This window comes from Saccostrea cucullata, unplaced genomic scaffold (assembly GCF_032062105.1).
Source record: "Saccostrea cucullata isolate Sc308-1 unplaced genomic scaffold, CSIRO_AGI_Scuc_v1 ctg5819, whole genome shotgun sequence".
NCBI classification, from domain to species: Eukaryota; Metazoa; Mollusca; class Bivalvia; order Ostreida; family Ostreidae; genus Saccostrea; species Saccostrea cuccullata.
Genome location: NW_026929750.1, coordinates 1 through 13,399, shown reverse-complemented (window position 1 = coordinate 13,399; position 13,399 = coordinate 1). Strand labels below are relative to the sequence as shown.

Below are 13,399 nucleotides of genomic sequence, written 5' to 3'. Positions count from 1 at the left end.
ATTTGAACTTAATTTCAAGGTATGTCACTCGTCAGCTTTTTAGAAAAGTTCACGCTGAACCTCTTACCTAAAAAAAAATCATTAAAATACAATTATTATAACATACTTTAATTCAACAATGTTAATGTTTTAACATTTAACGAAAACACTACTCAAAGAGCTACAAAGAAGTAAGTTTTATAGGAGACTATTTCTTGGGGTTGAAGCTTACGTGTTAGCAGATAATTCTTCAAATCTGCACATTTTTTAAATTGAATATCCTAGAACTTTAGCCTCACAACTTTTACTCGGAGATATGTTCCGTTATGATATAACTGAACTATCTAATATTAATTTGGATACATATTCTTAGAACACGTTTTACACCTTCCTTCAACAAAATTTGCCAAAAATGAAGATATGTCTAATAAGTCAAGATAAAATTTACAGCATTTTTCACCTGAAAATCACATATTTTGACTAATATTTCAAATTTAACATCACTGACCCCAACTTTCTCTTTCATTATTTTGAAGTTCTCGATTCTTGTGACTAATCAGCACAAAAGTGGAAAAAATATTCATTTAAGAAAATGTTTTATTGGCTTTTAATTATTTTTATACACCAAAAATGTTACTTTTTTGGTGCAAAAAGGTCACACAATAATTTACGCGCACTAATTTGCAAGTTTTGTTCAATGATAGATATTATTCAAACTTTTTTACGTAAAAAAAAAATTAAATTTATTGCCTTGGTTACATCTGGTAAAATATGATAAAAGTTAACTCAATTTTTCAAAATTTAGAGTTTGAGTGAAAAAGGTCAACTTAATTGTATCGTAGATCAATAGGATGCACACTGACCCCCTATTTCTTCTGCAATTTTGAGTCACACTATATGAGAACTTATCTAAAATATACTTCTAAAAAATCCTTGATTGCACAAATTTCACGTGCGACATACCTTTAGGAATTAACGTAGATACACTTACCCAAGGTTCCCGTGGCAGGTCCTGCAAGAAAGAGTTGATATTTTCCTGCTTCGTCGGAGACAGAGAATCCGTCGTACATTTCATACAGCGTTGTACTATTCTGTAGAGTTATGGTCACATACAGGGATGAGGTACCTTCTTTGGTTAATTGATGGATAACGTCATTTCCTGAATTAAGATAATGATTTTCTTCTTTTCTTTTTACTCTTTACTTGGTATATCAGTCTTACATGATATGTAAATATCGGAGAACACATATTACCAAGTATAAAGCTCAGATCTTTATTATGCTTCAATCTATTACCTGACACACGTATTTTTTTTTAAATTTTGAAGGAATAAAAGTTCCTATTTGCAAGGAATTTACACTTACCAACCCAGACATCCTGTTCTGAGGCGCCGAAACCATTTTTATATTCCGTCCAGGTCCTGTCAAAGTCCAGGGATCCATTAATTCGCTTTTGGATTGCCTTTAAAGTTAACACGTATAGCAAATCATTGTTTTTAACATTTGAGGGATCAATATGTTATGATATAAGCTAAGAATACTTTTTCAGTCCATATTCTGTTAAACAACAAAACAACAAAACATTGAGTGTGAAATATATTGTATAATGTGGCCTAATGTTAGATTAAACAACAAACCGTCCATCCCCCGCCCATTGTAGTCATATCGCAGTACGCCTGGACAGGACTAGTAATGGTACCATAGGGGTAGATTTTATACACCCCTGAATTAAAGTATCCATCTGATTGAAGATCCTTACAGTCTATTGGAATAACTAAAGCAGAAAAAAACCTCACAATCCATAAAAGACAGCTAAAAAATATTACAGGAACCATACTATGTAATAAATATAACTCATAAATATAACACTGGAATCATGCTATGTATATACAATGTACAGAAATAACTCATAAAATATAATACTGGAATCATACTTTGTATATACAAGAATTAAGTGAGAGGAGTGACGTTATCTCTTAATTAAAGCTAATATATGAACTACAATGTAAATTTTGTTAAGCATGTTTTTATTATGGAAATTGATGTGATAACAAAAAATAAGACAAGGCTATTTCTTAGAACTAATTAATTATATTGAGCAATAAAGATTCATGATATTTATCTAATTTATTGCGAAAAAAACAAAGAAAAATAACAGATATACATACAGACATGTGAGTAGTATCTCCAGCCATCCTCATTAGACACCCCCGACGTGAAGATTTTCTTGTGGGTACGGCATTTCTTCATTTGAGAGTGGAAACCAAAGATCCTACAGTCTCTTTGACAGCGCGCTGCACACTCTATCTCTGAAGTAGAATTGTGTTCTCCTAAAAGTCCTTCATTTGATTTCTTTTCATCCATTTCTACTTTTGCTTTGTATTTCCTCGAAATAATAGTAGACTGGCACACGTCAAAAAAGACCAAAACTAAAATAATTGCACAAAGAGCGCCCATTTCGTAAACTTTTACTTAGAACTACAGGCTTCGTCGTTGGGTACCTGTAGAAATGTGATACGTAGTATACCAAACACACAATATAAATATCAAAATATACATCAGTTACTGAAAATGATTGGATAATAGTTATGTACTCCGCATGTTTCATTCATTTAAATATTGATTTGTTGAATCTGAAATAAACTAGTGATTATTGTAACGGAAACCGTTACAGATGTTCCCCAAACGCTCTCCAAGTCACTTTTCGTACCCTTGTAAAGACAAATAATTCCCCCCATAGAATATTGACAAGGGTTCATTTTTCGACGTCGAAAAATGACCCCATGTCAATATTATACGGCAATAAATGCCCCCGGTCATTATTCGACGTCGAAAATTATCATCACTCTAGAAAACTTGCATAACCAAAGTGACGAAAAATAACCCCCGTAGAATAATGACTTAGGTTAAACGTTTTACAGGGCAATAACAATTTTTAAAAATTGAGCTAAATAGGGTATAGATTGGTAATCTTGATCTCATTAAATTACACAATTACTCCTTCTTTAAGGCTTCTTTAAGGTCAATGCGATGATTCAGAATCTAAAGGAGTAACAGATTTATCGAGCTTAAAGGGCTAGGTAAACATTGTTCTTCTTTTTTCGATTATGGAGAGTAATGGTACTGCCTGAAAAAATGCAGGATTATTATATAACTAGTTTTTTACATCCGTCGAAAAGCGGGAGATGATGTAGGGATAATTATGACCGTCTGTTTCTTACGCTTTGAGTTCACTCTAAAAGATCTTCATTTGATTTCTCATCATTTAGTTCCAGTTTTGCGGGGAATTTACGCTAAAAAATAGTAAACAAAAAAAGACAAAAATGAAATAGATTTCCCAATGAGTGACCATATCATAATATGTATTTGTTGGAAACTTATAAGAATGTGCTATGAAGTAAACCTCACTCCAAGCATGAATATATCAGTACATTTACTAGTGAAAAATGATTGGCTTACTATTTCATAGTCCGTATGTTTCATTCATTAAGGTATTGATTTGTTGAATCATATATGAATTACAACCCCAAACTAGTAATTGTCGTCATGTCACATTAAACACAGACAGGACTAGTAATTGTTGTCATGTCACAGTAAACACAGACAGGACTAGTAATTGTTGTCATCTCACAGTAATCATGGACAGGACCATTAATTGTCGTCATGTCACAGTTAACACAGACACGACCAGTAATTGTCGTCATCTCACAGTACACAGAGACAGGACTAGTAATTGTCGTCATGTCACAGTCAACACAGACAGGACCAGTAATTGTCGTCATGTCACTGTAAACACAAACAAGACCAGTAATTGTTGTCATGTGACAGTTAACACACACAGGACTAGTAATTGTCATCATGCTACAGTAAACACACAGAGGACTCGTAATTGTCATGTCACAGTAAACACAGACAGGACTAGCAATTGTTGTCATGTCACAGTAAACACAGACAGGACCAGTAATTGTCGTCATGTCACAATAAACACTGACAGGACTAGTAATTGTCGTCATGCCACAATAAACACAGAGAGGACTAGTTATTTTCTTCATGTCACAGTAAACACGGACAGGACGAGTAATTGTCGTCATATCACAGTAAACACAGACAGGACTAGTAATTGTTGTCATGTAACCATAAACACAGACAGGACCAGTAATTGTCTTCATGTCAAAGTAAACAGTGACAGGACTAGTAATTGTTGTCATGTCACAGTAAACACAGACAGGACTAGTAATTGTCATCATGTCACAGTAAACACAGAAAAGACTAGTAATTGTCATCTTGTCACAGTAAACACAGACAGGACTAGTAATTGTTGTCATGTCAAAGGAAGCACTGATTGGACTAGTAATTGTCTATATGTCACAGTTAACATGGACAGGACTAGTAATTGTTGTCATGTCACAGTAAACACAGACGGGACTAGTAATTGTCGTCATGTCACAGTAAACATGGAGAGGACTAGTAATTGTCGTCATGTCACAGTAAACACAGACAGGACTAGTAATTGTCGTCATGTCACAGTGAACACACACAGGACTAGTAATTGTCGTCATGTCACAGTAAACACTGACAGGATTAGTAATTGTCGTCATGTCACAGTTAACACGGACAGGACTAGTAATTGTTGTCATATCACAGTTAACATGGAGAGGAACAGTTATAGTTGTCATGTGTCAGTAAACATGGACAGGAGTAGTAATTGTCGTCATGTCACAGTAAACACGGACAGGACTTGTAATTGTCGTCATGTCACTGTAAGCTCATCAGGATATATCGACGAAGGAATGGAAATTACGATTGTTAGTTGACAATATCTCGTCGATATATCTAAATGTCGAGTTGAATATCAAAACAACAATTAAAAAAAAATCAAACATGTACTTATCCGCTTTTGTCTGAAATTCAAACAGATAGTAAAATTTGAAACCTTGCTTTAAATCATCGAATCAAATTAACATTAATAAAATGCACTTGGCAAATCAAATAACAAAGGCACGAGAAGAATAAAGAATTGCAAGAGCACAAAGAAAAGTTTAAATACAATTTTACTAATGTAAGTGGTCTTGTTGTTCAAATTCTTTTTTTTCGGAGTCAGTTCAACGTGTGAAGAAGTCTAGAAAGCTTTTTTTTTGTTTGTTTGTTTGTTTGTTTGTTTGTTTTTTTTTTTTTTGCAAAACTAAATTACGAGGGCTGTTCGGAAATTATTAGACAACTACATTTACTCAATAAAGGACGGAGATTATTTAATGAAAATTCATCAACATTTTATAAAGAATGACTTAAACAATTATGCAAAATTTCTAAAAAAAAAAAAGTATTGGTGAAATGATAAACATGCATGTCTATAGATCCGGAGCAGCATCGCTACGTCATTTAACGTCACGTCAGCCGGAGATGATTTCGCATGAAAAACGTTCGCAAAGCGTTTAATACTTTTCCTTCTTTGTTATTACATATAACTTTACAAAAGTCAAACAGTCTCTTTTCTCAACCTATTCTTTACAAATGTATGGCGTTGCTACCCCAGTGTAAAATTTTCATTTGTGGGAAAGGATGACTTAGAATCATGCAATGCCGAATTATGCAACGCTGGTCAACGATATAAATACCGTAACGATATTATTATCGTATGTCATAACTGATGGTTGTCCGGTGCTTTTGATTTCACTCTGCTTGAATTAATTGTAATATATATATATATATATATATATATATATATATATATATATATATATATATATATATATATATATATATATCAATTTAAAAAAATCAAACACATAATTTTTCTCGTTGTTATTGTTTTAGCAGGTCGTTCTGTCTGGAAAAGAGTTTTACATTGCGATACACACAATTTTAGGTATGCTGGCTGCTCCGCGCTTGACATCAAAATCCATTTTTCGTCCTTTGCAGATTTCTTTACCGCGCTTAAATTTTTAATTATCTCCTTATTTGTGATCAAAATTCTAACAAAGTTACACAACATGAATTTGAAATAAAGCTGAAAAATTATACACATAAACTGAATTATTTTCGCTCTTAATATGGGTTCACGAAGAGTTAGAACGTTGGTGATACATATTTTCAATATCTGATTTCGTGACTGCTCCGGGTACCCCTTCTATTGTCGCATTTATGTAGCATTGTACAGAAAGTATTTTATATTTGTAAAATATTTTTGCTTTTTTGAATTCTAAGTGTATGTCAAACGTTAATGCAAAATTTCACCGAGAGACGTTCATTAGAAAGCAAAATACACACAATGTCTCAATAATTTTCGAACAACCCTCGTAAAAGGTTTATGAGAAAAAGGAATAAGAATCAGAAATCAACTGCATTAAATTTCTTCACGACAGCGTCCAAACCTGCAAAGTATGAAGAGTAAAGGAGTTTTTGGTTAAACAGAAACAGCGTTTATGTTTTGTCATACCTACAATATTCACTAGATCTTTCAACCTTTTGACAAAGGGCCATACAGAAAATTGATTTGACTTCTAAAAACAATTTGGAATTGAATAAAAATATCATGGACGGGTATTTTATTGAAAAGAAAATATTTGAGTGAGATCATTAAGACTAAATCAAATTTTTTTTTGGTTTCTTTCCGAGCACCGATGACATGATTTATTGAACAGCCCACGTACATTCTGAAACGGAAGACTTCAATAAGAAAAGAAACTGTAGAATTATGCCCTTTAAGGTCTTCCGTCGGAAATGGAAGATCTTAATAAACAGTAGAATTACAATAAGGTCTTACGACTGGAAAGGAGACTTTCTCAAGAAACAGAATAAAAACGAACTTCGCTTGGGCAACAGACCTGTAGCCAGTTTTACTAAAGGTCGTAAGTCAAAACGTAGACGTAAGCGTAGACGTAGCCGTAACTTACGCCGATTTTGTGTTTTACTAAATGTCGTATCTTACGATTTGACGTAGATTTACGTGAAAATCTACGTATGCCCTATAGCAGTCTTAGAAAAACACGTAACCTTATAAATATTTCTATAACTTTATAAATATGACTGATACTTTAATCTGAACGTGTCTTTAGGGGATGAAAGTCTTCGTTTTGACTTACGACCTTTAGTAAAACTGGCTACTTATTTTTTCATTAAAACGATGCTCATGTCACAATTTTTATTTACTGTGATTTCTTTTGGAGTTTATCGAATAATAATAACATGTCAACTTGTGCAATATAATTAATGCCCTAATGGACAGACTCTAACTTTTACGTAAATAAATCTAGAGTATTTATAAAACGATTTGTTGTTTTTAAATCTTATAGGCACAAGTGAAGGGGAGGAAGGGTTTACAGAATCAGTTATTAAATTAACATACTGTATCATTGTACAATGTAAAAAAAACGTAAAAAGTGGTATCCCATGTAATATTACGTTGCCATATGAACTTTCAAGAAAATATAAAATTGAAAAAACCCACAAAACTCTATTTTAATCGATTATAACATTTGAGCACTTGCAACTTATTTTACTATCATGTTACATCTATAAATATGAAGCCTACATGTACAAATACTTTACGAAGAAAACTTTATCTTTTAAAAATATATATTGCACAATTTTATATGTCATGTAAAAATGACAGAGTTTCTTAACAAAGACATCTTATAAAAATAAAAATACTGCACACTGTAAAGGCGTATCTTTTTTTTTTCCCGGAGTCATCTGACGTCATAGAAGAATTTACACAATGTATATCGAAAATTACGTCATAATTTGGAAATGCAAAAGAGAATGCACCTCTTTTAAAAGATTTTTTTTAATAATATGCAGACATGTTACATAATACAATGTATACTCTTATCAATGTTTTGTTATTCATTGTATGTAAAGAAAAAAAATTCACGGGTAGCGCGCAGATACATGTACTGTATAAACCTTTCAATATGCCCATAACCTAACTCGTAATCGTATGTAAAAAGGCTGGTAAAAGGAAATTTTTAAAAATATGTGCAATTGTTTGGTTCATAACTGTTGATTGGCTTCTAAATGTTTAATATCTTTCTTCCATTTTAAGATTATATATCTAAATTAAATGGATAATTAAAAATTGCAACTGTCATCTTTACAGATTATTTTTAGAAATAAAGACTAATTGCTTATTTATCTGATAGAAAAATTAATTGAAATCATTGAAAAAAAAACACCTCGAATTTTTTGTCGGCAAAATTAATCAAGAATATCTATTCATTTCAATTAACGTTTTTTCTTGATTCATGTGAATAATGTAGCTCAAATACGCATGCGTAGCTTCCGTTGCTAGGTTAGTTTTTGTACCTTTTACAGAAGAGTTCCTGTAGTAAGTTACGAAAATCGTTACGTGTAGGACTACGTTTACGGGCGCAGATACAACCTTTAGTAAAACGCTATCTACGTTCACGTAAACTCAGTCGTAAAGTCTACGTTTACGTCTACGTCTACGGCAAAATTTACGACCTTTAGTAAAACTCGGTACTGGCATTTAATTTAAGTTCAAACTTATATAAATCTTCAGACATATATCAGTGACTTAGATATTCTCGGCACACAACAAGACATCTGACGTGGGTATGTCGTCTCACCATGTTCTGGGCACACGGCATGACATCTGACGTGAATATGTCGTCTCACCATGTTCTGGGCACACGGCATGACATCTGACGTGAATATGTCGTCTCACCATGTTCTGGGCACACGACATGACATCTGACGTGGGTATGTAGTTTCACGGCTGATGAGGTGTTTGTGACCTTCAAGTTTCCTTTGGCTGATTAGGGTGGCCCGGACATAAATACATATTATTCAAATTATATAATATATTCCCTAGGCTTCTGAAGTTCTTAAATGATGTTCACAATTTGTAAATTTTACAAAACCACTCAGTCGGGGTTTTCTATGGAAATGATCAGGACATGATGTAATTCCTATCCAACCACTGATTTTATGGCGATTGGAGCAAACCAAAGAAAATTCAATGAAAATGTATTTATTTAAATAGATTAAGGTCCAACAATACTCAAATTGATAAAGAAATCAACAGTTTTCCTTCAGTGTAATTAAATACTGGATTTGTAGTCGACTTGTATAGACCCATTGACGACATAAAATGCTGAAAAACTCATCCTTAAGTCAATTACCAAGTGACCAATGTTTTCTTGTATCATCATCAAAATAAATGTCTGATTGGTGGACCTTTAGAGGTCAGTTTGTACATAGACATTGAGTTTGGTCATTGTCTGTTTTCTGTATCTATAACTTCCTTTGTACAATAAACTGATTGAAGACATTCGTTTCTTAATATCTACAAATATTCTATAAGTAGTCTAATTTGCTTTTTATTTAGCATGGTGACTTTTTCCCCAAAGGGATATTTTTTTCTCATTAGACAGAACACAAAATACAATCATTTTGCTTCGTCATCTTTAGATATTTACATCAAATAAACACAACAAAGAATAATATGAAGATACATGCAAACCATTTCAATGAAATCAGTAAAAGGAATGGACAAATAACGTGTTCATCTTTAATTAAAATATAATTATGTAACTAAGAAGCTATATTAGCATACTCTTCCATGTCAGAAAGCTATAACTCAGTTTCTTGTGTCAATCTTTAAGTTTACTCCTTTGTTTTATTATTTCTCAAATTTTCGAAACTCGTCGATATTCCTTTGAGAATCACTAACAAACGACCTTACTTCTAATTAAGTATTTTAACATTTTCCACGAATAAATCTTTTTTTGAAATAAATATTTATTATCTTTTTTTTAATTCCAAGTAGGGAATGATATGTGAAATTTTCTTACTCAAGCACAAAATGAATTTAAACATATGCTGATACCTAAAACATCAGAGTTGAACCCAGATGTCCATGACGAGTGAATATCCCTCGTTAAAAGAAGGATATAGAGATAATGAACAGCATTAAATGTCAAAGTCCATTAAACAATATACAAAATAAGAGGTGGGATCAGGTGCCATGGAGGAGTGAGCATCCTAATTCGTAATAGTCCATTATTTACACAAGGAATTGACGACGGATTATCCCATAATTTCCAGATCATCACAAAGAGGACAGGATCGGTTTGAAGGGTTGGTAGAAGATGATCATTCCTAAATGGCTCCCAATCTATGATTTTTCAGAGGTCCGTGTTTGTTCTGCTCTGTTTGTTTAATGAAATTTTGAGCTTGAATATTGTTCGTCATCTCCACATAATTCATCTCTCTATCATATCAAATTACAAAAGTAAAAGTATGTAAAAATAAAAGTATGTATATTTAAAATTTAGCTAGTATAATAACAGCTCCAGGATTTCATTCACTTATCAGGGGATTTGTTTAAAATTAAAAAGATTTCCCATTATTTGCTGAAGTTCGGCGAGTTCAGGACATATGCTATTTCATTGTGCAAAGTAAAGTATTAGAGCTACAAGTTTCAACATTTTAACATCGTGATATGCTGTCAGATCTCAGAAATAAAGTAGTAAATATTTATCTTGTATTATGTTAGAGTAAATAGAATTTAATGAGCTTCTACTACTTCTTTTTTCTCAAAAGAATTTCGTCTTGTTTCTATACCCTTGATGTTTATTAAGGATTTACAAAAAAATATATATATATTAACAGGATATATCTTTGTAGTTGAATCTTTATTTTTTGTCTTTGATTATATCCTCTTCAAAAAAAGAAACGCATATTAGGAACAGTGCCCTGAAAAATGTATGATAGTTTTGTCATACTCTTTTTTTGTATGGATACGATGTATTCGAGTGAAATGCATGACTTGTTAATGAAATTTTTAGCTTTACAGCTCTTCTACAAGTCTCACAGACAAAAAGACCGAATTTTGGAAAATTTCCCAAAAAAATGTTGATCTCAATTTTCATTTGTTCAATTCCGATGTAATTCCTTCAGGTACAAAGGGGCTATCAAAAGCGGGGGTTCTCGATAGTTTGAATCTGGTTTTATCTGAAAAATGACGCTTCCTAAAATTGCTGCATCTGAATGTTGCGTAGCACAAAAAGGAAAATGAGCGACTGGAAGCAGGGGAAGCGTAATCTACAATTGCAAGAGATTTTAATGTTACACACAGACCAAATCTAACCTATAAAATATAAACCATTAGCATCGAACACCCAATGCTCGCAAAAAATATGGTAGACTACATGTGACATCAGCAGCACAGCATCACTTTCGAGCATTACGTAAATTGCATGGATGTAATGCAAGGACGTCATCTAAAGCATTAGCTATCCCTGACATGCACAGATCATCTAACAAGACCGTTTTCAGTTGACTGAGAATTATTGCAAAAGGATTATTCATGCCATTGGTCCGACACCACAACACCCCAAATATCGACTTCAAAGATCTCAGATCAATAGAGTATGACCACAGCATCATAACTGAAAATTTTGGTTATCCTACTAGTCCAGAATGTTTATCTGAAAGCCTCTTATAAGTTTAAGAGTGCTTATGCTTTGTAATGAATGTTAGAAAAATGACTGCCTCCAGGACATTAAAAAAGTTGGTGGTGGTAGTGAAATGATATAGAAAACGGTATTTTAAGAAAGAAGGATTGATTTGGTTCGAATTCAATGGACTTTGATGGAAAAAAGTATTCTAACCATGTTCTACCTACACATACCCATTCAATTTGGCAGCATCCTAGAGCCAAATTGCAATACACAGCCACATATGGCTCGTTTGACAGACTTATTCTTGCAAAGAAACAACAATCTGTTTCAGTCGCAGTCATCTAAATCGCTAAATTTAATCCAAATTAAGCAGCATTGGGCAAAATGGATTGACATGATTTGCCAAAGACAATCGCATCCCCAGACTCTGCAACAGCTGACCAAAGTTGTACATTTGGAGTGGGAGAGAATTCCTATACAGTTTTTATTACACACATTTGCTTCCATTAGATGCCGTTTTTGGCTATCATTTGTGTCTGCAGGGTCATACAAGATATTGATCTTTAATGGTCTTAAACTGACTATAATTTTTAACTTGTTGAGTAATTATGACATTTAGATAGTATTCTTGTTGCTTACCACAATTTCTATTTTATCAATGCATCATTTTACTAAGTAATCTTTATGCTCAATGTGTCACTAAAATTCTACTATGCGTTTTTTTATGAGTATATTTATGCACATAGCTTACGGATTACCCCCCTTTCACTAGTACTAATATTATAAAATTAGAATACGTATGTTTACGTTTACTTATTCTCGTAATGCCTCAAGCTTACATTATTTTTTTTAATTTAAGTCATAAAATTCTATTCAATTAATAACGATTATTGACTCAAAGAAATAAAGTGATTGCTTTTAGCCTCTCTGTGCTTTCATTAACAAATTTATGTCTTTTCGTGTTACAAAAGAAAAAAAAAATCTTTTTATGTGACAAAAAGGATAACTCTACATGATTTATATCGTCAAGTTTTACTTCAAGAAATGTAAACCATTGTACTATATTTTTTATATAATTTGTTGTTTTGATTTCAGTAAAAAATATCAGTCATTCAAATTAGATATATAAAATAGATTTCAGTCCAAAAAAACCCAAAACAAACATATATACTTGTCATAAACTGAACAAATACACCATATAAGGCTATAAATTAAAATGAGAAAGAAAAAAGAATACAATTTTTACTCTTCCTCTCTATTTGACATAGAATCATGGTTTCACAAAAAAAAGCTGTTTTTATTTTCTACTTTTAAACTGTTTACATCCGGGTATTTAAACAATATACTTATAGCATAACTTGAACATATACATAATGGTAATTTAAAACTTTTTTTTATTACATGCTGTGGTCCCGTGGGAATCCGGATTAAAATAGGCCCTCAGTACCCCCTTGCTTGTCGTAAAAGGCGACTAAATGGGGCGGTCCTTCGGATGAGACCGTATAAACCGAGGCCCCGTGTCACAGCAGCCGCGGCACGATAAAGACCCCTCCCTGCTCAAAGGCCTTAAGTGCCGAGCAAAGGCCTACACTTGCTGCCCTTCACGGGCAATGGTGACGTCTCCATATCAGTGAAATATTCTGGAGAGGGACGTTAAACAGTATTCAATCAATCAATCATTACATGCTGTGGATTGTAGTGAGGTTTTAAGGCGTAAACCAATACACCTGGGTATATAATTAAACAATTTATTCATAATATCATTTCATTTTTATCAAATGCTGTAAAATGCAATTACATTTTTTTTCAAATTCCTCTCAATTGCATATGATTAAATAATAGACATTCTTTATCCACAAACGATGCCGATTATGCTTGTACACCTGTAATAAATAGTTTGATAGATGTTTTGCCTTCAACAAGTCTGATTTTAAACTTTTAGATAATTAAAACACTTCTCATAATATCATTTCATTTTTATCAAATGCTGTAAAA

At 32.7% G+C, this 13,399-nt stretch overlaps 1 protein-coding gene across 1 annotated transcript; it reads right to left on the bottom strand.

Annotated features, from left to right (window-relative positions):
• Positions 1 to 849: 849 nt before the first annotated feature.
• On the bottom strand, positions 850 to 2,342 carry LOC134282115 (microfibril-associated glycoprotein 4-like). Its single transcript, XM_062764560.1, has 4 exons — positions 2,147 to 2,342; positions 1,616 to 1,752; positions 1,344 to 1,440; positions 850 to 1,138 (listed from the first exon to the last, which is right to left on the bottom strand). The coding sequence occupies exons 1-4, from the start codon at positions 2,340 to 2,342 to the stop codon at positions 945 to 947; spliced, it is 624 nt and encodes a 207-aa protein (XP_062620544.1). The 3' UTR covers positions 850 to 944.
• Between the last annotated feature and the right edge of the window lie 11,057 nt (positions 2,343 to 13,399).